Below are 24,995 nucleotides of genomic sequence, written 5' to 3'. Positions count from 1 at the left end.
TAGGATTTCTGCGAAGCAGACATGACTTCACTACTGCTTGGTTTAAATTTGGGAAAATGTAACGTTCGACCTAAAGTGAATAACAAACAAGTTATTTAATAGTTATTTTTCATTAAGTATCTGGAGGTTTGGCAAGCAGGTAACTTTTGCTTCTTCCAAAAATCCACCTGAAAAGACGGAACACGACTACCTGTCACTGGTAATTTCTTAAAAATGTGTTCAGAAAAAGTGAAGAAAGCTGGATTAGGCATAGCTAAGCACAGCACTTCGAAGGCATACTTTTGCTGTGAATTTAAGTGATATCCTGTGATCCGAAGTATGTAAAGATTTTGTCGTGTGATTTGACGTGCCATATGCGACATTCTGCAGGTGGACTTTGCCACTCAGTACCTAATGTATCAATGCGGCTAACATCACATTTCATGTGGGGACAGCACGAAGACCGATGCTGTCCTCTCCCTGTCCATTTGTCTGTGTGACCCCTAGCTTTGATTTCACTAAACTCGCAAGCTCAGCTAATTTACACTTGAACCTCGTTATAACGCAGTTGCATCCGACGTGAAAATACCTTTGTTATGTCCATTTCCCATAGCCTGCTGTCCAGGTTTAGAACGTGAAAAATCGAGCCGAACACATTCTTTGGGTATGATTTTCTACATTAATGCGATTAGCATTCAAACGGTGGTGCCTATATAATCTGGTGATGGGAAATTGATTATTGCTAGAGATGTTAATGACTACGTTATGTTATTTTGTATTGTAAGTTGTATGCCTGGGCACATTACCCGGTGGCCCATGTTGTCTGCTTGGCAAGACAGCAGCTTGCATATACCTAGTGGCCTAAGCTTGTTGACAACTTGGGTCACTGGGAAGAGCAGCATAATGAGGCTAGATAGATCGGTAGGTAGATACACTAAGTTGCTGAAGTAGGTGAAGGATGCTAATTGCATTAAAACTCTCTGAGCTTTCCTTAACCTATTACAAGTGCCTTACCGGAGTATACTTGTCCGAGTGCCGATGCACACCCTGCCTTTTCCGAGGCAATGCGGCTACGAGAAACATCTGTAGACTGGTTGTGTGCCAGCTACACAGAACGTGGCTAAATGGAAATTTTGTGGCAGGTTTTTTTTTTTTTATAAGCGATGTTGTGTGGCAAAGCGTATCTGTTATCTGTCAGCATTGCTCGAATCTCTTGTTTTCTGACTTGGCAGACTGGTGCAGAAAGCCCATGTCTTGTTTTTTAGGGATGCAGAAATTCAAGAAGTTCTTATAAACTCTGATTTAGAGGACTTCAATTTTGATTACGTGGTCTCTTAATGTGACAGTGACGAAAAGGCCATGTTGCCTGTAGAGCACTCACTATCCTAATTAAGATAATTCATTAGCATGTCTTAATTTTCGTGTGAATTCTCATATTTAAGAAATTAGTATCACATTTGGCAACATATCCCCAATAGCAAATAGCATTTAAAAGCCTACTAATGTGTGCAAAATTAAATTTGATGCACTTTGGAAATGCCTTTAGCACACAGCAGGCGGAAAAACACCCTAAACGTCCTCCAGCCAAAGAGTTAATGGCTTTCTATTGGCACTGTTTGCAGACCAGCACGTCACAACTTGGATGGACCGTCAGGACGCTTTGCCCTCAGTGGAGCCAGGCTGCCTGCAGACACGGTGAGACATCGTCTGGCATGTTTACGCACTGCCATTCAGACATGCCCCAGATCACAGCATATCTTTTAGGACTAGGTGGAGGCTTCAGTGCATCCGCCCTGTGCTCTCTCACTGACATTGATGGGGTACAGTGCCAAATTGGAGCTTGCATGCAGCTTTGTGCGATGAACAGGGCCGGTTGCTGGGAATAGTTTTTTTCTAAAGGTATGTAAACATACTTTATGGGCAGTGAAGGATGACAGCGGGCACAGCAAAGCAAAAGCTGCCAATTGTTTATTTGTGGTGGTGGTGGTGGTGGTGAATTGTAGCAACAGGCGGGTTTAGCCTGGCGATCAAGGCCGGCAATTGCTCCGCCTGAGCGTCTCTTACAATATCGCTGAATGGTTTCACCATATGTCCATCAAACCAGTCTCTCTTAAGAATTCCATAAGGAGACGTGAAGTTTCTGTGCGGGCTATAACTGATCCCTCGGGAAATACAAGGTGTTGCAGGCACACATGTGGAAGAACCTTTTTTTGTAGATTCTCCAGGAGAGCGTCCCTTTCAACTTGGAATTGCTGGCATGACCACAGAAAGTGTTCAATATCTCCTCTCTCATCACATGCAGTACAGTTCAGAGAATTGATTCGTCCTGTCTTAAATAACCAGGCCGGTGTACTAGCAGATCCTGTCCTGATTCGATATAAAAGTGATGCTTCCTCTCATTGAAATCTCTTGGTTACGCAGGGCATATGTGGTGGAACCCAAAGCGACCCAAAGTGATTTCAAATGTCCGATTTTTTCACTTGATTACTCTTTGGAGCCTTGTATTTGGGAGGATGATAGAGCGCTGCATATGCAAGCGCATCAGCTTTTTCGTTGCCAGTAATACCAATGTGGGAGGGAATCCACTGAAACTTTACCTCCTTTGTTCTTGAGTTCTTTCACAAGGGCTAGTGATTTGCATGGGAACTTGGTGGATGGCAGACCGCGGTATAGTTGTTGAAACGCGGCCTTTAAGTCCGTAAGGACAACCACCTTCTGCGAAGGCAGACTCTTTAGTTTGCCCAGAGCAGAAGCTATTGCTACGCCTTCCACAACTGTCGACGAGGCCATACAGTCCAGACGGCCAGACCATGTATATCTCAGAGAGGGAATACAGAATGCAGCTGCACAGTGGTCGTCTACTTTGACAGAGCCATCTGTGTATACTTGTAGGTGGTTCGGGTAAGTCGTGTGCAAATGTTCCAGGACTAATGACTTGGCTTCTGCAGATGGAATGCAGCTCTTCGACTGCAATCGTGGTATACTTAAGTCGCATGTGATGTCGTTGAATGTCCAGGGCGGTTCTATCTTTTCCCTCTGTCTCGAGTAGTGCAATCCTAAGACGCGAAGTGTGTTCAGTGCTGCATAAAAATGTGACCGTGGCCTGTTACTTATACGTCTTAACAGGGCTTTGCCGGGCGTAGACTCACTCAATCGTAGTAACTGGATCATGAGACTCTGGGAAGCCTGAAGTCGCAGAGGGCGTGACTCAGCTTCGTAGAGCACTTTCTTGTTCGACGCTGGCTGAGGGACTCCAAGGCAAAGTCGAATACCTTTTCTGTGGATGGCTTCTAAGTGCTCGTATTGGATATCTGAGGGTGACATCAGGGGTAGCTGGTACAGGATCCGACTGGTAACCAACGCTGTATGTAGCCGTAGCATCGACGTCAGGTGGTTGCCCCAGCGTATGCCAGCGACTCGCTTGAGCACATGTAGCCTCTGTGACGATGACGCCACAACGTGGTCAACAGCGCGGCGCCAGAGTAGCCTGTGGTCCAAGGTAACGCCAAGAAATCGGACGTTGGTGACTTGTCGAATGTGGTATCCGTCCGTCTTCAGCTTCAAGCGTGTAGATTTTCTTTTAACTCCAGGAAATAGTATGAATGATGATTTCTCTGCTGATAGTGATAGTCCAAGCGTTGCCAAGTGGCCCTGAATGGCATTTACTGCTCCCTGGGCTATTCGTGCGAGGCGCCGATGCTGGTAGCCGGAGACCCATATGCAGATATCATCGGCATATATAGATATCTTCACTGGTGTTCGATGGTTTAGTACTCTTGGTGGGCTAGCCATGGCGATCTTAAACAATAAGGGAGATAAGACACTCCCCTGTGGCACGCTGCGAAATATATCTATTTCATCGCTCAAAGTGTTACCAAGACGGACTCTGATGCGGCGATCATTGAGAAACGTATGTATGAAGTGCAAGAGATGACCCGTGACGCCTATAACTTGTAACTGGCTGATGATGGCTATTGGAGACACGTAGTCGTAAGCCTTGGAAATATCCATAAAAACAGCAAGTGTCGACAGGCCATCCGCACTGTAATGTTCTATTTGGCTTAGCAGGTCTAGCACATTGTCTTGAGCACTTAGACACTGGCGAAACCCAGTCATGCACAGCGGTAGTTTTCGACCTTGCTTGATAGACCAAGTGAGTCTTGTGCACACCATCTTCTCCATTAGCTTCGCTGCACAGGAGGTCAGCGATACCGGTCTGTATGAGTCCAGAGCTGCAGGATTCTTTCCAGGCTTCAGAACCGCTACCACCCATGCTACCTTCCATAAATGTGGGATATCCCCTCTAGTCCACACTTTGTTAAAAAATGCCAGCAAGTCACGTCGTTGCTCAATCGGTAGGTTCGTCAGCATCTGATTACTGATGCGGTCAGGTCCCACCGCACAGCGACGTCGGAGGCTGCTCATAGCTAGCTCCATCTCTCTCAGTGTAAAAGGAGCATCCATCGGAGACGACGATAGCGGCAGAGGCGGGTTGGTTGTGCCGGCTGACCTTCCAGAAGAGTATACTTGGGCAAAGGCATTCGCAAGACAATCAAGTGTCTTGCCTAACTTCAATGCTAGGGCTTCAAATGGCTTGTTTGGTCGAAAGTTTCCAGCAAGGTTATTAACGACCCACCATATCCTTGGAACTGGCGTTAAGACCGATAGGCTTGCACAAAATGCTGCCCATTGATCTCTTCTTAGTTTCTTCGTGTAACGTCGAATCACCGCGTTAATTCTGTTGTATACTGTCTTCATTGGTGGGTCGCCCTTCGTCCTCATCAGCCTCCGTTCGGCTCTTCTACGAGCAGTGCATAGATTTTTTAGCTTTAGATCCGGAGCGGGAAAGTGGTCGGGTAACTTCAGCTCAGCGGTAGCTAATCTCTTGCTACGTAGCATGTCCGCGAACAGGTCTCCAGATGATTCACTTAGGCTGTCCCTGTATGTATCCCAATGCGTCAAAGGACAGGAGTTTCGGCTGTTGGTTCTATATCCAGCAATGTTGACGAAGACAGGAAAATGGTCACTACCCATTCTATCTTTACTCGTCTTTGACGATGCGAGGATGTCTGCTGAGTATAATGTCAAGTCAATGACACTGTAAGAGGCCGGTGGCCGAAAAAATGTTGGTTGTTTGTCATTCGCCAAGCAGAGTCCCTCAGTGTCTAAGGCACTAACAATTTGCTTCCCACGTGCATCAGTCACCTTGTCGCCCCAAAGAGTATGGTGTGCGTTAAAGTCCCCACATATAATCCTCGGAGCCGGGCAGCAGCTGCAGAGGTCTCTTATGATTTCTTCCATCGAGACCTTCTGGCGAGATCTCACATACACGGACGCCACGCTGAGGCTTCGGTTTCCCAGCCGCACTTGTACAGCAGTGACCTCCGAAGCACTGCTGCAAAGGTCTTGAACTGGGAGAACGTAATGCGGTATTTCACGTCTCACATATAGCGTGGTGCTTCCATTCGGAAATGTCGGAATACTTTGGTTTCCATGTGCGACGTAACCAGCAATTGATCTGAAACTTGGAAGACCAGCCTCGGACAGGGCCAATATTGGCACAGGCATGTTGCCTAAGAAAAGCGACAGTTCAGGTAAATGGCACGCAAGACCCGCACAGTTCCATTGCATAATAAGTGGCACCTTTGGGCGAGATGGTGAACATTGTGTCCTGACCACATCCATATTGTTAGGTGCTTTAAGAAGAGGCAGAGCTTAGAATCACTGACTCGAGAGCCAGGACTACTTCGAGCATGTCCTTCATCGAGCTCGCTGGCATCTTCTCTATGTGTGATCACAGGGCCTTGAAGAGAGCACGTAGCACCTGTTGGCAGTCCTCCTGTGGTGTTTTTTCATCGCAACGCGATTGGGGTCGCTGCAGTGCAGACACATAGCTTCACTTTTCCGGTTGTTCAGCAGTCTTCTCTTCTATGGGGTCTCTGTTCACTGATTTGACTGCTTTAGCCGGTCCGCTGCGCGATGGCACCACTGTGTTCTGGGTTCCTGAAGGAGGCTTCAGGCTTGGGAAATCAGTTTCACTCCATTTGATGTCGTCTGACTCTCTGCGACTCTCCGTCTTTTTCTTCGTCTTATTCTTCTCATCCTTTGCTGTTGGCCCCAAGATAAACGTTTTCTTTCGCTTTATTGCCGCTGCCCGCGTAGGACACTTGCTATAACTAGCTGGATGACCACCACTACAGTTTGCACAAAGAAAGTTCTCCCTGCACGTGCATGTTTTGAAATCATGCGGTCCTCCACATCTCTTACGCCGCTGATCACCACGGCAGTACTTGGCCACATGTCCATAGCGCTGACACTTGAAGCACCGCGGTGGTGTCTCAACGTAGTCAATGGTCTCGTGTCTTGTGAAGCCCAAGTTGATCTTCTCTGGGCGGTCTGTGTTTGGAGCGAACGTTAGAACCACGGTGCTGGTTTGCCTGGACTCCCATTCGGATTCGGAAGTTTGGACGCGTCGCGTGACTCTGCATGATAAACACCTTGTGGTTTTAGGTAGTTCAACAGTTCCTCGTCAGTGTGCCACTTCGGCACTCCTCTAATAATACAAGTGTTTTGTAGGTACGAATTGGGCACTCGTGCTGAGATTGCAGTCCCTGAGATTGACTTGCAACTGAGAAGGGCATTCACATGTTCTTCTGTCTGTACATCTAGGAGTAGCGCCCCTTGAGCAGTAAATCGGCTCCTAACTGGCGATGCGCCAAGAATTTCTTAAATTTCCGTAGACAGAGCAATGGGATTCACCTTTTTTACGTCTGCTCCTTCTGTGACAGGTGTAGTAATCACTGGGATTCCGACGGTCCTCTCCTTGCGGTGACGCACAAGCCTGAAGCCTTCATCGTCCAGATCTGTGATGTCAGCTATGTCACAGTCATCAATAAGCGTAGGCTCGTCGTCTGTTTCTGTAGCCTTATATCTCTTACATTCACGGTTGCTCTCAGGGTCAGTTGGTTGCCTCTGTCCCGGTGTCAGGTCAGGCGTAGTCATGACGGAACTACCGTTGCTACCAGATCGGGCTCTTCTGCAGGCTCCTATCGAAGCGGCGGGAGGCGAAGGCGCCCCCGGCCTCCGGTAGGGAAGGTATCTTGGCGAGTCGTCTGACATCTTCGACAATTCTGGTTGACGAAACGTCGAAAAAAAATAAGAAACACTAGGGAGCGAGACAGCAGTGCCAATTGTTTATTTCTTGTCAAGTTTTAGGTACGTATGTGGATGGGGGGAAAAAAATGAACCCGTCATAGTACATCTCTGTTATCATGCCTGTAATTTATTTAATTTGATTTAGTTTTTCACCCCCATGCACGCACATACATGCAGAGTGAGAGAGAGAGATTGTGGCTTGATGAGGTTCCTCGCTTCATGTTCATGCAACAGCACCATGCAAACAGTCACTGGTTACATCATTTGTGGTAAAGATGTGACAGTTGCACTCTTTGGCAGTTCAGTTTCAGTTCTGTGGCTGAAATTGTCCGAAATAATTATATGCTCCAGAAATTAGCACTGTCAGCTTATTGCATATCTGGAACCAGTTGTGAAACCTTCAAATGGCTGCTTTCAAGTTTTGCATTTTGGGTCACTCATCTGACTCTTTCAGTTAAGAAGTTAGTTTAATTCGCATAATTGTCTAATTATTACCTCGAGTGATACTAAAATGTATATTTCTGTGTTAAATGTAATACCGAGGAAATGGCATAATGATGGCAAGTTTACTATCTTTAAGGCATTTTGATTGTGTCCATTCTTTCTTCCATCAATGTGCAAAAAGTGTTTGTACTGTGAAAGAAAAAATGTTCTGTGGTGTGCCTGTTGCATCACGGTTGGTTCACTTGCACCGGCAATCTCACTGTGTGGACGTTGCTGGGACATGCAAAAGACATGTATAGCTCCAGATAATGGTGGCTGGAGACTGCGGCTTAAATCTTTGGTCTTTTGGTTAATTTGTGGCAGAATCACTTGTGAAATGGCTTGTTAAGAGTTGCAGCATCACATTAGAGAGTTTTGGATCAAAGGCCATTGGGGGCGGGGGGGCACGAAGCTGTACACCCAAGCCCAACTTGGTTCTTTAGGGCTCACTACCTCATGCAGGTAGGAAACGCGGTGGCAGCACTTGTTAGAGTGCAAGCTCTTTGCTTCAAGATTTGAAGGGTAGTCACACTTATACGGTATGTTTAATCTGCAGATTCACATGTCACAGTGGGCCTTCACATTCTTTCAGCTTAGTTCCAACACAGAGCTTGATTGGCAAGTTAATTGTTCAAGTGAAATAAAAATTTTTTAAATGTCGAACCCTGATAAAAAATTGGAGGACGCTTAAGCTTCGGCTTTAAGAGTGGAATGCGATAGCGTTATTGGGGCCATTCGCATTGCATTTTTCTTTCAGTGGGCTTCACTACAACACATAATGTGGCAAAGCCAGCTTACAAAGACCAAGCTTACACCGATCCTCTTAAAGTCGGCTTCACTTTTAAACAGAAATGAATTGCTGGGCAGATGTTTTTTAAGGGCAATATAAGTCATCTTATATTGAAATGTCTTATATCTTAAATAATCTTATATTAAAATCTTATAATAAAATCTTATATTAAAAGGCCCTAGGACCTTTTTTTATTATTTTATTAATTGCTATTGCACCGATGTGCGCGCGTGGGTCCAACACGCATTAGGCAGGCGAAGTCCCAATTTGACCTGCTGAAGATGCCAACGCCATCTGGATTGCATTTTCGCAAGTAAACTACCCGAGCACGCCACTGTTATAAATGCTGGAAAATGGGTTTGTGGGGTTTGAGTTTCTTCGTAACAGAATTATGTTTTCTCGTACATTCAAATTACAATCCGACGCCACCATGTATGTAGGTTGTGGTTAAGTCGTACTTTGAAGTTTTTCTGACGGAGTTCACTTGAAAAATTCAATTTTGTTCACCAAGACCTTGCACCACATGGAGGGCCTGCATGGTTGGGGTGGTTCTGGATGATGTTCTCCTTTGCTAACATCTTGCGCGGCGCGGAGGGAGTGCGCGGTCGAGGTGGTTGGTGATGATTTTCTTCGTCATGGACGCCAACATCCACGCCGATGCCAGATTTCCTGTGACACGGGGCCCTTAACGCTATCGCGTTAAAACACGTACCAAGCATTGGATGGGCTGTCCAAGAACCTCGGGCAACCAAAATTAGCCTGGCACCCTCCAACACAGTGCCACTTACAGCCCCTGGGATTCATTGGGATGGTAAACCCAATCAATCATTCAGTCAATCAAACTGTGGTGGTTGCTAAGCAACTGTGGCATTACAACAGGTAGGATTTAAAACTGCTAGCCTATATGGTAGAGCTATTTCTCTGCTCTTGTGGCACGCAGGAGCGGGTGCTGACGGTGCTAAGCGTGGAGGTGCACGTGCGGACACGCAGCGACCTCCGTCCTGACCCGGCACATGACTCCGTGCAATGCGTGCTTTGGTGTGCACGTGGCCATGGCACGGAAGCGCCTCTCGAGGCGGGCGCGATGCACTGGGTGCTCGGAGATCCCCGGCTGGCGGACATTGAAGACCTCGCAGGAACCTCGCTACACCGTACGGGCGTGGCCACCCCAGGCCTGCGCAACCAGGTTGTGCGCTCAGAGCTGGACCTTTTCCATGCTTTGGTCGACCTGGTGCACAGGTACGCACAGCCTACTGCATCCTGCTGTCGTGCAGTGAGCTGCAGTTTTTTAGACTGTCTAGTAAATACGTTTATTTTTTCCTTTCGCAGAGCATGCTTGTACTAAAGTGTATAGTAATAAACTGTAGAGGACAAAACTTCATCCGATGGTACTAGTCCCAAACAACATCAGTGCTCCCACTCCTGTGCCAAATGCACCAGATTGCGCCATACGAAATTTCCTGCGCCATCCTGATATAAATACACGTTTTTGCGCCAAAGTGCGCCAGAATTAGCGACGGCGCCAAAATTAGCGACTGCGCATTACATCTGTGGCCGCAGTGGCCCGCAGACGTGCATAGCGCGCATGACTAAAGTGGCTTCATAAGTCGAACTTCACGTTATCTATACGTCGGTGACCGATAATTCGGGCTCTGTGGGGACCGCCTGAAGGTGAAAATAATTAGGAGTCGAAAATATCTAAATTTGCCAGAAAAGAACTGAACTTATTCCGCCAGTGGCTAAAAAATTGCCTTATTCTCGGTTGACCACTTTTAGGGATACGTTCACTTTCGCGGGATTTCGCGTCACTAGCGTCAGCGTCGGCATACTTGCTATAGTGTGCCAGGAACACTATCATCCGTCGACGTGTCCAGTGCTAGTCGCACGAAATGTCGCGAAAGTGAAAGTATCCTGGAAAGGGGATTGTCCAAAAATAAAGCCGAAGTTTGTCAACGCGGTCCTGCTCGCACGCTTGCCTTTGATCTGGTCAGTCCGTATCTCTACCATTGTTATGCTGTCGCCACAAATTGACGAAAGTACAATTAATGCATGCACCGAATCTTCAACCTTTGGCAACAGGACTGACAGGACCGCGAATTTGTAGCGATGCCTTTTCCACTGCCACTCCTTGCGCTTCGTCATTGGTATAAGAGTGGCGCTCCACCTGCATTATGTGATATCTGCCGGCAGAGAATGGTGGATGATAAGCGCGGCATATAGAATCGAGCGGAATGCATCGCTACAAAATCGCCGCGCAGGAGTACACCGTGCTATCATAGCCGAATGACGGCGGGGTTTTTTAACGCAATAGCTTCAAGGGCCCCGTGTCGCAGAAAATCCGGCGTCGGCAACCGGTGTGCGATGAGGTGGCAGAGAAAATCATCCCCAACCACGCAGGCCCTCCGAATATATTTAGGTACATGTATATGTTCAATTATTAATTTTGCTCATACCTTGTCTTGCATTCTTGCAAAGCTATTCCTCGGAATTTTGAGAATGACAATCCACTAACAAATGTCATGAAATAAAACACCCACAGCGCATGCCTTTTATGTTAAATCTTCTCAGACTGAAATATTAAAAGTATGAAACAAAAACGGGAACCTGAAAATTATGCAATTTTTTTGGTGCGGCTGTGCAACATCTCCGGGATCGCCCCACGTAAGAGGCCGCGTTTCTCCCAGAAAGCTCTCCTTCATGCGTAGCGTTCGCCGCCAGTGTTTCCCGGTAGCCATTACGGTTGCTTAAGCTGCAGTTGTCGGGAAGCGTGAGAAGCAGTCGGAGATCTTTGAATGCTATCGCGTTCCACTCTTAAAAGCGAAGCTGAAGCGTCCTCCAATTTAATTTATTTAAACAGTCACTGTCCTCGTTGGCGGAGACATCGAGGGTGTAGTTGGCGTGTAGAATGCACTCCCGAATGGCTTGCCGGAGTTAGCTTGCCCGACGATTTGGGCGCGGTCGGTGCTGGCTTCGCTAGTTTCGGTTTACAGGAGGTGTTGGCAACATGGCCGACCACCATGCTTCGGCGATGCCAGCGACGTATCAATGCCTAATTATTGCTGTTTGCGCTCAACTCGGCGGTCAAATTAGCACGCGGTCGTGTAGGCGGAGTCCAAATTATATAGAATGGCATACCTTAAGGTGTCCGAAATTTTGGTCATACTTGTCAAATTTATGGGCCAGTGATGGTGCCTCAAAGTAGTCCAAATGATCAAGCTTGTTTGAATTGCTGGTGTCGAATTAATTGGTCGACGCCAGTTGTGAATCGGCCAGTTCAGAGACTTCAGCTTTACGAGGAAAAATATACAATTGAAAAGTACCTGCTGTCGTCTGAAGCAATGACTGTGCGTTATGAGGGGCTCATCAAGGCTGGCCTGGCTCAGAAAAGCATTACAGTAGCGAAGGATACGAACGCCGTAGTGGGTCAAGCTCTCCGGCCCTTTCTAGTGGGTCGATCCCTCCTGCGCTTTCCTCGAAAAACGCCGCTCGTGCTGAGAGCTCGGACCCTGAAACAGCGGTCGGCGCAAACGGCTGGTGTCTAATAAACGCCTTTACATTACTGACATTGAGTCTGGCCAGGTGTTTCTGACTGATGCTAGAGCCTTGCTGGAAACATAACAAAGTGTCAGCTGTCAATGAAAAAATCATACAATGTAAAAGGCAACATCTGAGCAGCTTCACTCAACTTGAAATTAACTAATTACAGCACACTGTGTGAACAGGTTTGTTGTCTTCATTTAAATTAAAGAAAGGGACACTCATGTATTTAGAGGCAGAGCAACATTGTTTTAGAGCAAGCAAATACTTTCTGGAATAACGCTTGTCAATTTTAACTGGTTGAAATAGCTTAGGACGTTTCCAGCAGCTGGCATTTATTAGCTCCAAAGTGCTCCGAAATCTGTACATGGATGCTCCAAACTGCTCCAAAATTAAGATTTCGCTGCTGCAAAAATTGCTCCAAATCTCAGTTCATCAGTGGCACCACTGCAACATGTTTATCGAAAAGGATATGACAAAAAATGTGTGCAAAGATTTTGTAAGAAAAGAAAGATATATAAAATGTTGCTTCGCACAGAGAAAAAAGAAATTCAGAATATACATTTTCAATGCAAGGGATCTGTGCTTTATTCCAGCAAATATCGGCTTTCAATGTACAGATTTTTTATTTTTTTGGATAATCAGAAAATGTTAGGCTTAGTGATTAGCCCTAATGCAATGCCAAGGCCTTGTATCGACATTGTCTATAGCAAAAATAGACTCTGTGTGGCCGTAGGCAAGTTAACTTGTTAACACCTTGCAGGTAAGAACTGTGATCTTTAGGACATGCAGGATATCTTTAGATCAGCACGTGGCAGCAAAGGAACGGTCTGAAGAAGAAAGGGAAACTGTGGTCTGAAATCTGTATAACCAAAGTTTTCTTCTGTGCCAGTGCTGCCTCAATTGTCCAAAAACTCTTGTGCAGATGCGTTAAAATTGATAGAAATGCAATCTTTCCGTGGATGACCGGTGCACGACGTTGATGTCATGTTGAGATCTACGAATGCTCATCATACCAACCACACCCCTATACCGGAGGCGCTTTAAAAATCCCTGCGTGTTGGAAAAAGGAAACGAAAAAATGAAATTGAATAAATTGTTCTTTTATAACTCATTAAATGGAACTAGCTGTTTCAGAGTGCTCGGAAAGCGACAAAATACGAATTTGCAACCACCAATAATGGGTTATTCATGGGAATAGGTGTGCACAGGAAAGTTTAAAGGGGCCCTGAAATACCTTGTAATGAAACCTGAGCAGCATGGTAAAACGGAGTACAACACCTCTCAAGAAACATGACGCAGCTCCGCTTCGGCGGTTGCTCTTGGTCGTGCAGTGTGCGATTTGGGAAGTGCATTTGCAAGCAGCAGCATGTAATTCAACCATTTGACCATCTGCGTCTGTGAAAGCTTCCATTTATTGCCTGGGTATACCTTTGCAGCGGCAGTGAAATTTCGTTATATTGCAATCGTGTGAACACACTTCGTTATATTGAGGTTCCAAATACATGGTGTTCTTGGACAAAAGGTTATAAAAAGTAGAATACTTGTTATATTGAGAATTTCGTTATATTGAAGTTTGTTATATCGAGCTTTATCTGTCTAACGAAGTGCCGATTTTACTAACTTTATTATATCAATGTTAACTGCACTCCCAAATAAATTTTTGATATTGACCTAATTTGAATGCAGATATAAGAAATGCAATGCTTACTTTTTCCATTTCCCCTCAACTAATTGGTTACCTTCAGTTGGGCACCACCGATAGAATCACCCAGCCCATCACATTGTTTTTTTTTTCAAGCAAAGCTTGTATTGCCTCACAAGTGTCGGCGGCGGTGGTGGTGGGTGGTAGTGGTGTCACACTAAAAAGTGGGTCGATCCTGGTGATAGTGCAGAAAGGGTCCAAGCTCAGTGGCACATACCCTGTGGGCTCAGAGACCTGTGATGCGCCCTTGAACTGCCCTTGTCACACATGGGACCCAAAGAGACAAAATCACCAGCCCTTCGCCTGTTCAAAAAATGGGGGTAAGCAAAGCTTGTCGTCCGATTCTAGCGTGCCGATTCTAGAGTGAGCGCTTCCGAAGCCCAGGCGAAGCATCAACGAAGAGCTGCAGACCCCGAGTTGCGGGAGCAGTTTTGTTGAGGCCAAACATCGGCGAAGAACCGCCGACCCTGAGTTTAGGGCAAACGAAGCAGAACGCCTGCGACAGCATCGTCTTGCCACAAGTTTCGCTTACCCCCATTTGCTCGATAGGGGAAGGGCTCTGAATTTTTATTTCACAGTGTGCTTGTGGTAACTCTTTGTGGCTGATGTCTGTCTAAGATGCCTAAACGTGACAAAGGAGCTCTAACAGAACAAACAGGACACATTAACAATTGCTGCTTCCCCGTTTCCTAGAAAGTTTGGGTATGTGTGCATGTAATGTGATCACTGATGTTGCATAGAGTGAAAAAAGTGTGGCTTTCAAAAAATGCAGGAGGGACCAAGCCACCTCCGATCAGACCTATCTAATACAGTCGAACCCACTTATAACGATACCAGTTTTAGCAATATATCGGTTATAACCATGAGAAGCTCCTGCATCATGAACTTTTGTAGGTTTTCTATGGTTACATAACTCGCTTACTACAATGCCCCCCATGCCGCATTATCGGTTATAACGATGAAGTCTGGCTACTAGGTGTCCGTGCCGAAAAGGAATGCAATGCGAACTACTTAAAAAGCAAAAAAGAAATTTGAGCCGTAGCACGCCGCCACGCGCTGTTTTACACCATTCTCCGCATCGCCAGCCTCGCCTCTGTCCCGTTGCCCTTACACTCCTCCAAACATGAATTGGCTGCGCCCATAGCTCTACGCCGCGCCACCCTCCGAAACACAAATGGACCGCGCCAACAGCTCTGATAGCGCTGGGATGGTGGAGCTCCGCAAATGTGCGACACAATAGAGCCAAAAGGTGTTGGTGTCCACGGAAACGAAGTGACGGAGTTTGCATCGCCTTAGTCATTAGTGAAAATCGTACTGGAATGACAGCAACGCCGGAGCGTTTCGTGCCTATTTGTGCCTTTAAAGCCTTTATTCTTGTGATTTCTTGATGTGTTCAGAAAGTGTTACATTGCCCCTTTGTAGGACACTAAAAGGCGAACATTAAATCATCAGAGTATTATATTGCTTTCCTGAAACCTCGCGGCACTTTGTTTCATGCCAAGAGGTGACACAGTTGCAGAGAAAGAGTCACAAATTGAAAGGGCCGCAAGCCACATCGCCCTAGACAGTTGCCCTAGACACATCGTGTCTCTAATGTCCTGGTGACTGGGTCTTACTGTCTGCTTTGAGTCAGAGGCCTAGAGAGCGCGCTGCTCTCCCCAAAAAATGTGCCAATTGAGCGGTGTGATGAGGCAGCTCCACTCAAGTTATTCTGTGGTGTAGTCCAGTAAAATTGCATCAAGTTACACTTACTTACGTGCTGATGAGCAAAATAGTAAGCTTCCTGCTTATCAGTTGTTGATTACAATTTACCAGTTATAAATGGTACATGTTTTTTCATGGCAACTTGTGCCACATTTTCTGCAGTGGCTGCTCTAAATCTGTCTTATGTTTGCCATTCTCTTGCTCACGAAAACCCTGTTCTTGATAAATGTGACACCTTGGGATACTAAATTGTCATTTTAATGCGAATAGCGTTTTTGGTATTGTCAGGCCAGTTTCTTTCCAGCTACACATATAACGTAACCAAAATATATGCGCCCATCCCGAAGATGGGGCAGGTTAAAAATGTGAGTCATTCCCGTGGGCATGTGCTACTGTGTTTGTGCCTTAGGGGCTGCTGGGTATAGCAGCTGTAGTCTCGTAGAGCACCTGCCTTGGCCACAGGAGGTCGTGGGTTCGATTCCCATTGCCGCTGAGCGCCCACCAGTTCACCAAAATGGGAAGAAGCATTCCTTGCCCTGGTGCTTGGCTTTCATATTGGGTGATATGCTGCAGGAAGGATCCTGCGCCTTCGAAATCTTGTCTAGTAAGCTGCCGTTCTGGACTGCAGCTCTGGGCTGTTTCTATTGTGGATGTTTCCTATGTGGGCATACCAAAGCACCTAATAGGTAGGGGTGTCCTCAGTTTGCGACCATAGTTGCAACCACGTTTTTTGCTAAGGCGTAGGGGCAGCAGTAATTTGTGCACGTCACAATAGCAAACAGCTGCTAGTACTGCTTCACTTGTTTCACATTGACTTTTTTCACCCCATGGCATATTGACCGCTGTAGTGCAATTCTATATCTTGAGTGGAGAAGGACAGGTGTAGGTGGCAAAAAGGATGGAGCTTCTAAGCACGGAACAGAAATTACAGATGATCGGTGTGGCAAAGACAGCCGCTCACTGTAAAAGGATGTTTGCGTGGTCTTCTGTGCAGATGGGACCCCGATGTCCTACTGGGGTATGATGTGGAGCGGGCATCCTGGGGCTACCTGTTTGAACGGGCCGAGCAATTGAACCTGGACCTGTATGCGCGGCTCTCGCGGGCGCCACCTCCGCCAGGTCGCAAAGAGATCTTGGGGCGCATCCTGCTTAGTGTCTGGCGGATCCTGCGCAAAGAGGTTTGTAGAAGACAGTGCTCCACTGAAGTTGGTGGCTGTAAAGAGGCGATGGCCCGGCTTCTATAGAGAATTGCTCTGAAGGGTGCTGGTTGCAGCATTACTTGAATGCAAAAATGCAGCGTAAACAATGGGCAAATGCCTGTGCTTGTCTACTCTTCATCCTTTCCCTAGCACAGCGTCAACAAAGCAGTGACACTGAAAAGACTCACAGAAAACGACAATACAAGCGCTGTATGTCTTCTCTGTGTCTTCGATTGTTCATATTGTGTTAGAGAAATGAATCCGAACCAACTAGCTCAATTCAGGATACTTCTAAGGCTTTATCTGGTTGTTTGTATTGTGTGCTTTTTTTTTTTTTTTACTGGTTGAGACTGGCATTATGATTTATCTGGGTGCAAATGTTGTCGGCAAGCTTAGCCAAGAAGCTGTCGAGTGAAACGCAATCTTGCGCCACTTGTCGACCGGTGTGTTCCTTTCCTGCCCCACACTTGGGCACCTTGCTTGACATGCTGGATAGATTAAACCTGGTGGAAGTGTTGCATCACATTTGAGAAGCCTATTCATCCAAAATTGAGAAGGAGCTAATGAAATAAAATTTTCGGTAGGGCGTTGTATGGCAACAAGAATTCTCTTTTTATTTTGAAATGTGCACTAAAGAAGTGTTTTGTTTGGAAAAAGTCCATGTAACAGGAATTCCAAAGTGTCACATTCCACCACATTTTCACGGTTGCCGGTGTTTGGTTGATGACTGCAGGTCACACTGAACATCTACACCTTTGAGAACACCTACTACCATGTGATGCATCGGCGAGTGCCCCTCTACTCGTTTCGCCTGCTTTCGGAATGGTTCAGCAAGGACCTGTTCAGGTGAGCCCACTGTTGCCCTACACTTCAGTTGATGAGAACAGTTGATGATAAGCTTGTTGATGAGAACTGTGCCACAGTTAGCAAGTCACTCATCACATGCGGCTTTAGAGCTATTGCAAGTTCTTTGCGTAAGTGTTCGGCTGTCATTGACTGCTTTCAAATGAGTGTGACATCAACATACTTTTTTTTAGGCATGCAGCTTCCCCTTTCTCAGTGGTTGTAGGCTGTGGCTGATATGTAAATAACCATAGATGCTGTGGGATGCCGCAGTCATTTGCTACAGAGCTCTCAGTACAGCAGTCGTTCTTAGCATTGCTGTCGGAAAGATGGCTCTTTGCTGTTTTTGATGTCAGTCAACAAAGTGTTGGCATGCTGCTGCTATCGTTGTCGTCATGCCACGGCTGCAAACACTGCTGTCAATGTAGGGTTAAAAGACATTGCACGGGATTGCAAGAGTTTTGCACACAATCGTGGCCATTGGAGGTGGTTTGGTGATTAAATGCTGTTGTAGTGAGTGAGTTTAGAGCTAGAGGAAGTGCTGAATTTCCAAGCTTTTTGTCCACATGTTCTTGCTGGGAGACAAAAGCTACAGCCGTTTTTAAAGGGATCTCTGCGAGTGGCTCAAGAGTCGTTAATTGTAAAAATTTTAAGAACTGCTTTTTGTGATACTGATTTACTGGAGCAGCTTGCCTACTCGTCTTGATGGTATGCCTCTTCAGCAGCGTGGAAACAGGCAGCCATATAGTTTACTGCAAAGTTAACTAGAGGTAGCTAATGCTAGTGTTTATGGGAGCTCTGGGCATGATGGTTCAGCCACCGTGGCAATGATGAGGAATACATGTACCACTTAATCCTCGATATAAGGTAACCGGCAAAATTAGCGATTCGCAATTCGGCATTTGCATCTTCATATAAAGAATGAGATCTACATTCTGCTAAAATTGCATGGATGGGATAAAATGAGTAAGCTTGCACGAGCCCTGTCAGTGATGAGTACTTTTGTGGGCACCTCTGCTACTTGCTCCGATTCTTACACGACTCCGGGATGGTCGCAGGTGGCGGACTGTGGAGCACTACGCACTGCGGGCCCGTGGCAACCTGGAGCTGCTCGATGAGCTGAATGTGTTTGGCAAGACGAGCCAGATGGCCCGCATCTTTGGCATCCAGTTTCTTGAGGTGCTCAGCCGAGGATCGCAGGTGGGTACCACTCTTGCACATTCTTGGCATGGCAAGGGGCCTCGCCAGGTTGTTGTGCTAGTGGACAACGTTTTCTATCTACGAAGGCAAAGCCGCAAAACCAATGTGCATGTGGCACTGCTGCTGGAAGTGTTCTCCTAATTTTGTTCGTGTTTCCTAAGGTGAGAAATGCAACACTTAGTTATTATCATTGTGTTCATTGTGGCATATTGTTTCAGATGTTGAACACTTTCCTGTCGGCGCCTATAGCCATCGATAGCCCGCTATCGATGGTTTCAACTTTAAATTTTGCCACGCTCGGAGCGGTTTCGGACAGCTAGCGGTAACCAGCGCTTAAAAAAGAGGAACTTTTTTGCTAGTTTCGCTTTTGTGTTTCTTTTTTTCACCACGGGGAGATTTTTAAAGCTCCTTTTAGTTCGGCTTGACGAGCACTCGTAGCATCCAACATGGCGTCGACGTCGCACGCAGCTGCCCTTCGGAAACGGCGAATTTCGATGGATTTTGGCGAGTCTGTGTCGGAATGTTTTGACGGTGGTAGCAGCACAGACTCGGAAGATGATTTTGTTTCATCAGACTTTAGCACGGACGGTGAAAGTGTATCAAATAGCCCCGAAATGTCAACAGCTATCAGCCGGCAAGTTTCGTTTTCTACTTTGAACCATTTCATTGCTGCCGCGCTTAGATCTAAAGATATCCGGTGTGTTCTAAAGGTAACAGTTCTTATCTGGCGGGCGTCAACATCGCTTGTGCGAAACTGCGACTTTTCATGCATCCAGTGGTCTCGCGTTACTTTAACAGTTTTCTTTTCTTTTTGCTGGACGCAACAAAAGTTACCCCTCGTGTTACTTTTGCGGTTTAATTTTTTTCTTGATGGACGCAATGAAAAGTCACCCCTCGCGTTAAAATCTCGGTCGCGTTACAATCGAGTAAATACCAGGAGGTGTGTGAAGTACCCTAAAAATGCTAACACATTAAAAGTGTTTCAGGGCCCATTTAATTTTTTTCCACATTTCACTTAAATGGAACAGTTGCCGAAATTTCTTCTATGGCCTGGCTTCATTGTCTGTCAGCATTGTGTGAGTAGGTGATCCGTTTCACATTGGCCTTGCTGCGGTCCTGACAGAGCTGGTGCGCGTAATGTTTCAGTTCCGGGTGGAGTCTATGCTCCTGCGGCTGGCACGCAGCCACCGAATGGTGGCGCTCAGCGCGTCTACGGCCCAGCGCGCCCGGCAACGGGCGCCCGAGTTCATCCCCCTGGTGCTGGAGCCTCGGGCGCAGCTCTACACGGACCCTGTCGTGGTGCTGGACTTCCAGTCCCTCTACCCGTCGGTCATCATCGCCCACAACTACTGCTACTCCACCTGCCTGGGACGCGTCGAAAACCTCGGCAGGTGGGTGCTCGGGTGCTGACACTGTTGCCTCTGCCTGGCTGGTGGAGCGTACGGCGTCACACGCACCAATGTGCAAATGCAAACACTTGCACATGCTGACACACGCGCATAATGCGCATGTACTAACACAGTGCACACTGACACAAACACAAGCACGCAACAAACAAATAATTCAGCTGAAACTGCAACTGATTCAGGACTAAAGTGATACCGTGCGCACATTAGTTGTTAACACCCCATCCTTGCATTGGCAGTGGCTCGTTGTCATGGCTTGTTGGTACAACTCGTCACTCACATTGCCTTGTTTCAAGAGTAACTGGGTATGTGGCTCAAAGCTAAGTTGTGGATGCTGCTACTGCTGCTAATAGTTACACCAAGGTTCTGCATCCCGGGCCCATAGAAATAATTTTTTTCCATGCTGGTTTTAAGCGGTTTATGTATGTGGTATAGTTTGTGCGTCCTTTCAGTTTACTTAGTACAATTAAACCTCAATATAACAGTCGATAAAATTGGCAATTTTCATCGTTATATCGAAATTTAGTTACATTGAAATTTGATCTTTTATGCAAATACAGTGGAATCTCGATGATACGATCACCGCTAATATGAATTTCCGGATGATACGAATTTTCCCGTGGTCCCGGCCGAGCCCCATTACTTTGCAACGTGCTAGAGAACGGTTGTTACGAATCCATTTCCCACCTGCGTCTGTTGATACGAATAAATGGCGCCCCACCGACGGCCGCGAATGAGAACAGCGCGCAGTCACGCGCTTTCTCCCTTTCTCTTTTGGTGCGGAGGCACGGACGCGGCGCCGGACAGCGCGGAGGCCGCGACTGGGCACGAAGAGTTGAAGCGGTGGCGCTTTTGTTGCTTTTCCTCCTTTTCGGCGGCCGTCCATCGGACGGAGTGTCTGGTGTGCTTCGGGCCGCGTTCTTTATGTTTGCGCCATTTTGCCTCGTCGCAACGAGATATGTCTACCGAGATACGATCTCGGCTGATTCGCGCGGCCGTACGCCGAGGCGCGGAAGCCTCCGTTGGCCCGTCTTCCGTTGACTGCGTTATCGGTGCCGATGGCACAGGGCGATTGTCGGTTTCGCTGCTGGAGTCACATGGTGCAAGATAGCGTGGCACGTTCAGTCGGGTGCTCCTCCGTTTCTCCCGCTAATCGCCGTATTTTTCTTGCCGTAGGAGGCTTGCGCTTCCGTATTCCGAAGGCGTGCTTCGTCCAAAATTTCTTCTCCTACGAGCGACGATCCATCACTAACCTGGGAGCTCTCAGCGTGTCAAGTGAAGACGCCGGCGTGGTTTACGAAGCAGACAACTGCGGTTGCCATCTTGCCCCTCCCACAGCAGCAACCAATGGAGAGATGCCTTTCAGCACGGCAGCCAATCAGAAGCCCGCTTTCACCGGAGGGCCCGTGTGATTACCTAATACCTATCGCAGACCCGCGCTTCTTTTGCGTTTGTGCGTTTGTTACAAGATGGCGACTACGGACGAATTGAGAAGCGGAACGGTGAAACTTTGAGCTTTCGAACGATACCAAGATGGCGGTGCTCGGCGGGAAATACGAGATATGACTCTGTGAACTGCGGGGATTTTGCACGATTTAAAGCTGTTTTCTCACCCTGCGCACTGACGAATTAATGTTTTTCGGGCACTTTTAGTGCGTTTTCAGCCAAACCATTCTGATGCAGCATAGATTAGGCGTTGCAGATGCCGAAACGAGTGGTTTTAACAAATCAAATTTTCTCGCAATTTTCGCGATCTGATCCTTTCATCCCCCCATAATTTGGCTAGTTTTTATTGTGTTACGATGATACGAATTTCGGCTAATACTAATATTTTTCGTGACCCCGTGAGATTCGTATCATCGAGATTCCACTGTAAGTACAGTCGTCGATCGATTTTTCGTACGTGGAAGGGGCTGCAAAATTTTCCGAATTATCGGGCAATCGGAAAAACCTTATTTTAATGAGAAAACCAAATACATTGCGTCTTTTGTGCTGTTCGATTCCCTTCAAAACATGCACCAAACAGACCCCTGTTGATAACACTCCTGTACTAGCTTATAATGTGAAAACGATTTCATATTATATTATTTATTATTATTATAATATATTATATTATTTCTGATAGAGGCCTTTTTGCATATCAGATTTTTTTTTGTTCAAGCAAATAAAGGGTAAATATGATGGAAATATTTTAGATTAGTGTTTGGCTGCAGCTGTGGGTGTGAGAGTTGTCTTCACTTTAGTTGATGGTCGTGCTGGATTGAGTCCATGAGGTGTCGTGTCGCCATTTCAGTTCGGCCCCCTTCGGTTGCTCTTCGCTGGAGGTGCCCACACAGCTTGTCAAGGTGAGTTCCGCGAACATTGATAAGTTCTTGCTGATGTGACTGTATTCTTAAAATATAGCCTGTGCTGCCACAGTTTCTTTTTTTTTTTTTTTGCTGACGTGTTTAAGCTGGACACCTGTCATTCATGGGATTCGTCTCAGATAAATATGACAAATCAGTGCCCTGATTTGCCAAATCCAGTGTCCTTGCACGTCTGTTAATATGTCCTTGCTTTGTGATCTGCTGGCCTCCTGGTTAGCTCAGATGGGGGAACAACTGCTCTGGAAAAGCCTTAGGCCCAGTATCTATTCCTGGAGCGTGACGAAGTTTTTTTCAACTGTTAAGCTTTATTTCTGAGCAACTTGTATGGGTTTCCTTTGTAACTTTGTGTTGCTGTCAGGTGGATCAGGGTTTGGCTCCCACCTGTTGCAAATAATCTCAAAAACTTCTAATATTAATTGGCACGTGTTAAGTATTTCACAAGAAAAAAAAACCTTTGCAGTTGAAGAAAAATTCACCCTGGTCTGGCGATCTAACTGAAGAGCAATGCATTTGTGGGTCATCCTCACTGTTCTCTGAGCTAACCGGCAGGTTAACGGAGTGTAGTGTGAGGTCTAATGCAGACTATTTTGGCGAAATGTGAAAGTGACTGAGATTACTTTGATCTGATACCGATGATCAACTGCTGCTTTAGCAATGGTTATATGTGATTGTGAATACTTTTATGACGTGGTGTTCAACTTTATCGGTTTGATGTCATTTCTGCCACAAGTACTGGTATTTTAAATATATGGCTCATTTCACTGCACATTTGATAACCATCCATTTTCTTAATTGTTTGTTTCTTGAAGTTTGAGTTGATTTATTGTATGTGCAATATGTTTCATAAATAATAAATATTAATATTTATGAGACCCTTCGGCGATGATTTTAACTACAGGAGTCGTATGGCATATTTTGCCAACTGCTCCGAAAACACCAATAGCTGCTCCAAACTAGCATTTTTTCTGCTCTGAAAACACTTATGACTGCTCCGAAGTGGCATTTCTTCTGCTCCAAAAAGTAAAATGTCGCTTCCATCACTGAAATAGGTCTGTGCAATTCCGCAAGGTCGATGACAAATTTAAATAATGAAACTTTCTCCCTCTTGTGGATTCTTATGGAACTGATTTGCCATTTTGTCACACAATGTTTCTGAAAATATGTTTCTTTAGTGAATCCGTGTGGTTGATGAGGGCTGTATCTATGTGTTGCAGAGCCTGCGCGACCACATCACGGTGTCTCCAGCCGGCGTGGCATTTGTGAAACCCTCCATTCGCAGAGGCCTGCTGTCGCAGTGAGTTACCGAAGCTGTTGTGCTCCCCGTGATTTCACTTGGCTCTATTTCAGTTCACTGGCGATGCTCATTGCACTGGTACTCATCAGATGAGCAGAAAGAACCTGTAATTTTGATTGGTGCATGTCAATATGCATTTTGCAAATAATTGTGGAAAAAGCGAACATAATCAAAAATTGATTGTTCATTGGTGAAACTGCAGTGAATTGAGGAATAAAGGTCAGGCGTAGTGGTACAAACACCAGGTCAAAAAGTGACAAACGCACATGCGTGCCCGTGGGTCGCTTTCTCTTCTCGTGTTCTGGTGTAACTTGCAAGGCTGTGCCTAAGGTGTATAGCAGAGTGGGGCCCTCCATTCCATTCCCATTCCGTTCTGGAGAGTGGAAATCCCCATTAAAAGTGAAAACTGAATTAGGTGCGCGATGGTGGGATTGGGACCGAGGTTCAAACTACAGCGGGCCCTAACCATTTGGCCACGATCGCACGTACGCTTCTATTGTGCCAACACCAACTATCTCTCTTGGATGATGGCCACGCAGGAATCAAATGTGCAAATTTATAGCATTTGATTAACTGCTTCACAAAAGTGTCGCTTCACTTAGGCTGTGGCTAAAGGTATGTCTGACGTCTCCCTTCAACTTTTTTTACAGATACGTTAGACGGATCCGGCGGTGTTTTTGTAGAAGTATGTCTGATGTATTTAATTTGTTTTTGCATGCTTCACATTAAGATATGTTGGGCACAAGCACGATGAACAACTAAATATGGTGGCTGAGCGCCACCACAGCACCAACATGAGCGCCACCACAGCAGCCTGCGCTGTGGTGCCGCTGTGGAGCCACCACAGCCCAGCGATGTTTACCCTTGCTGTAACCAAGGGTAAACATCGTTTAAACATGAAAAAAAAAAAGAATGTGTTCACGATTACGCTTCTGGCGAAAATTTACACCAGCAGCAAAGTACAATACACTTGGTTACTGCTATATTAGAGCTGTTGAGCTCTGTGCCACCAGGTGGCTGCACCGTGCAGGTCGTTCATGTTTGCGCCTCCGCCAATCCGGTAAAATGCCCAAGCGCAGTCTGCTTGCGCTTGCGTTTACCCGAACACCAGACACGCTCTATTGTGGTAGTAATCCTCCGGCGTGAAGTGACATCTGCTAACGCGTAGATGCTGGTGCCGATCGGATACCGATAGCCCAGTGCACTGCAGCCACTCCACGCACACGTTGCTTTACAGAGGGACATGATGTCGCAGCTGACATGTTGCCGATGGCTAGATTTGCAGCCCAGAACCTAACAAGGAACCATGGTGCTTGCGAAGAGAAAGCTTGAGA

General features: G+C 46.4%; 1 protein-coding gene across 1 annotated transcript in view; it reads left to right on the top strand.

Moving 5' to 3' along the window:
• The window catches only part of LOC119462387 (uncharacterized), a 100,340-nt gene that overhangs the window by 59,116 nt on the left and 16,229 nt on the right, over nucleotides 1-24,995 (top strand). The window contains exons 15-24 of the mRNA XM_037723731.2: nucleotides 1,602-1,674; nucleotides 5,241-5,382; nucleotides 6,768-6,936; nucleotides 9,348-9,646; nucleotides 16,348-16,531; nucleotides 17,286-17,398; nucleotides 18,454-18,595; nucleotides 19,742-19,986; nucleotides 22,295-22,346; nucleotides 23,582-23,661. Of these exons, the coding sequence (XP_037579659.1) occupies nucleotides 1,602-1,674; nucleotides 5,241-5,382; nucleotides 6,768-6,936; nucleotides 9,348-9,646; nucleotides 16,348-16,531; nucleotides 17,286-17,398; nucleotides 18,454-18,595; nucleotides 19,742-19,986; nucleotides 22,295-22,346; nucleotides 23,582-23,661 (1,499 nt within the window). The remainder of the gene's footprint in view (nucleotides 1-1,601; nucleotides 1,675-5,240; nucleotides 5,383-6,767; nucleotides 6,937-9,347; nucleotides 9,647-16,347; nucleotides 16,532-17,285; nucleotides 17,399-18,453; nucleotides 18,596-19,741; nucleotides 19,987-22,294; nucleotides 22,347-23,581; nucleotides 23,662-24,995) is intronic.

The sequence above is a fragment of the Dermacentor silvarum genome, chromosome 8 (genome assembly GCF_013339745.2).
Source record: "Dermacentor silvarum isolate Dsil-2018 chromosome 8, BIME_Dsil_1.4, whole genome shotgun sequence".
In the NCBI taxonomy this organism is placed as follows: Eukaryota; Metazoa; Arthropoda; class Arachnida; order Ixodida; family Ixodidae; genus Dermacentor; species Dermacentor silvarum.
The sequence above is the reverse complement of the archived record's forward strand: the minus strand, read 5'-3'. Positions and strand labels throughout refer to the sequence as shown.